The sequence below is a fragment of the Orycteropus afer genome, unplaced genomic scaffold (genome assembly GCF_000298275.1).
Source record: "Orycteropus afer afer isolate SDZICR_OR568_19922 unplaced genomic scaffold, OryAfe1.0 scaffold00008, whole genome shotgun sequence".
NCBI lineage: Eukaryota > Metazoa > Chordata > Mammalia > Tubulidentata > Orycteropodidae > Orycteropus > Orycteropus afer.
This window is the reverse complement of record NW_006921595.1, coordinates 10333202-10334245: the sequence shown is the minus strand read 5'-3', so window position 1 is coordinate 10334245 and position 1044 is coordinate 10333202. Positions and strand designations below refer to the sequence as shown.

At 38.6% G+C, this 1044-nt stretch overlaps 1 protein-coding gene across 1 annotated transcript; it reads right to left on the bottom strand.

The window, feature by feature from the left end:
- Positions 1-241: 241 nt before the first annotated feature.
- Positions 242-674, bottom strand: LOC103201153 (cytochrome c, somatic). The gene is made up of 2 exons (XM_007945786.1): positions 506-674; positions 242-390 (listed from the first exon to the last, which is right to left on the bottom strand). The coding sequence occupies exons 1-2, from the start codon at positions 672-674 to the stop codon at positions 242-244; spliced, it is 318 nt and encodes a 105-aa protein (XP_007943977.1).
- Between the last annotated feature and the right edge of the window lie 370 nt (positions 675-1044).

Here is a 1044-nt window from a genome sequence, read left to right as displayed (position 1 = left end):
GAAGGGAGAAGCAGGGGTAACACTTGAACCAAAATTACTATCAAAATTTAAAAAGTTCGATCATATTAATTTAACCACAGCCAATCTTTTAATTCAGGACCGTCCAACAAAAATATTCTATCAGCCATTCATGATCTGAACTCTGATGTACGAGAGAAATTTAAATATGGTACATGTAAAAAAAAAAAAAAAAAGTCACAAGACATTCTTTTTTTGTAATAAATAAGGCTGTAGCCAACTATTACTCATTAGTAGCTTTCCTGAGATAAGCTATCAAGTCTGCCCTTTCTGCCTTCTTCTTAATGCCAGCAAAGATCATTTTTGTCCCAGGGATGTACTTCTTGGGATTCTCCAAGTACTCCATCAGTGTGTCCTCTCCCCAGGTGATACCTAGACAAGGAGAGATACATTAGTTAAGTATTTTATAATCTTGACAAAGGGTTTACCGTAGGCTAAATTCATGTAATTAGTACTTTTGATTATTAAACAACTGCAGTCCTCTTACCTTTGTTCTTATTGGCATCCGTGTAAGAGAACCCAGGGGCTTGACCTGTCTTACGCCCAAATAAACCATGCAGATTTGGCCCAGTCTTGTGCTTGCCTCCTTTTTCCACAGTGTGGCACTGGGCACACTTCTGAATAAAAATCTTCTTGCCCTTCTCAACATCACCCATTTTGAATTCTAAAAATGAAAGCTCCAAGTTAGTTAACTTTTCCTCCACCTAACAAATACAATGGAAATCAATGATCACTCCAATCACTTAATGACTAATGCACTGCTACTCTACGACATTAACTCCTTCAAGACTGAATTACCTCCTGCTTTGAATTTTTTGTGGAAGCAAGGCACTTTCAGTAATGGAAGACATTTTTAATGAAATGGAAAAACAATTCTTTTTGGAGGTAATATGGATTTTGAAACAATTAGCAGAACACATATGTCCTGAGGGGTCTCTGGTGCTGGGGTTGGTGGGATGTCGTCACCTGTAATTATACATCCCCCACCAGATGGTAGCCCGCACTGAAAGAGGGGAACCAGCTTCC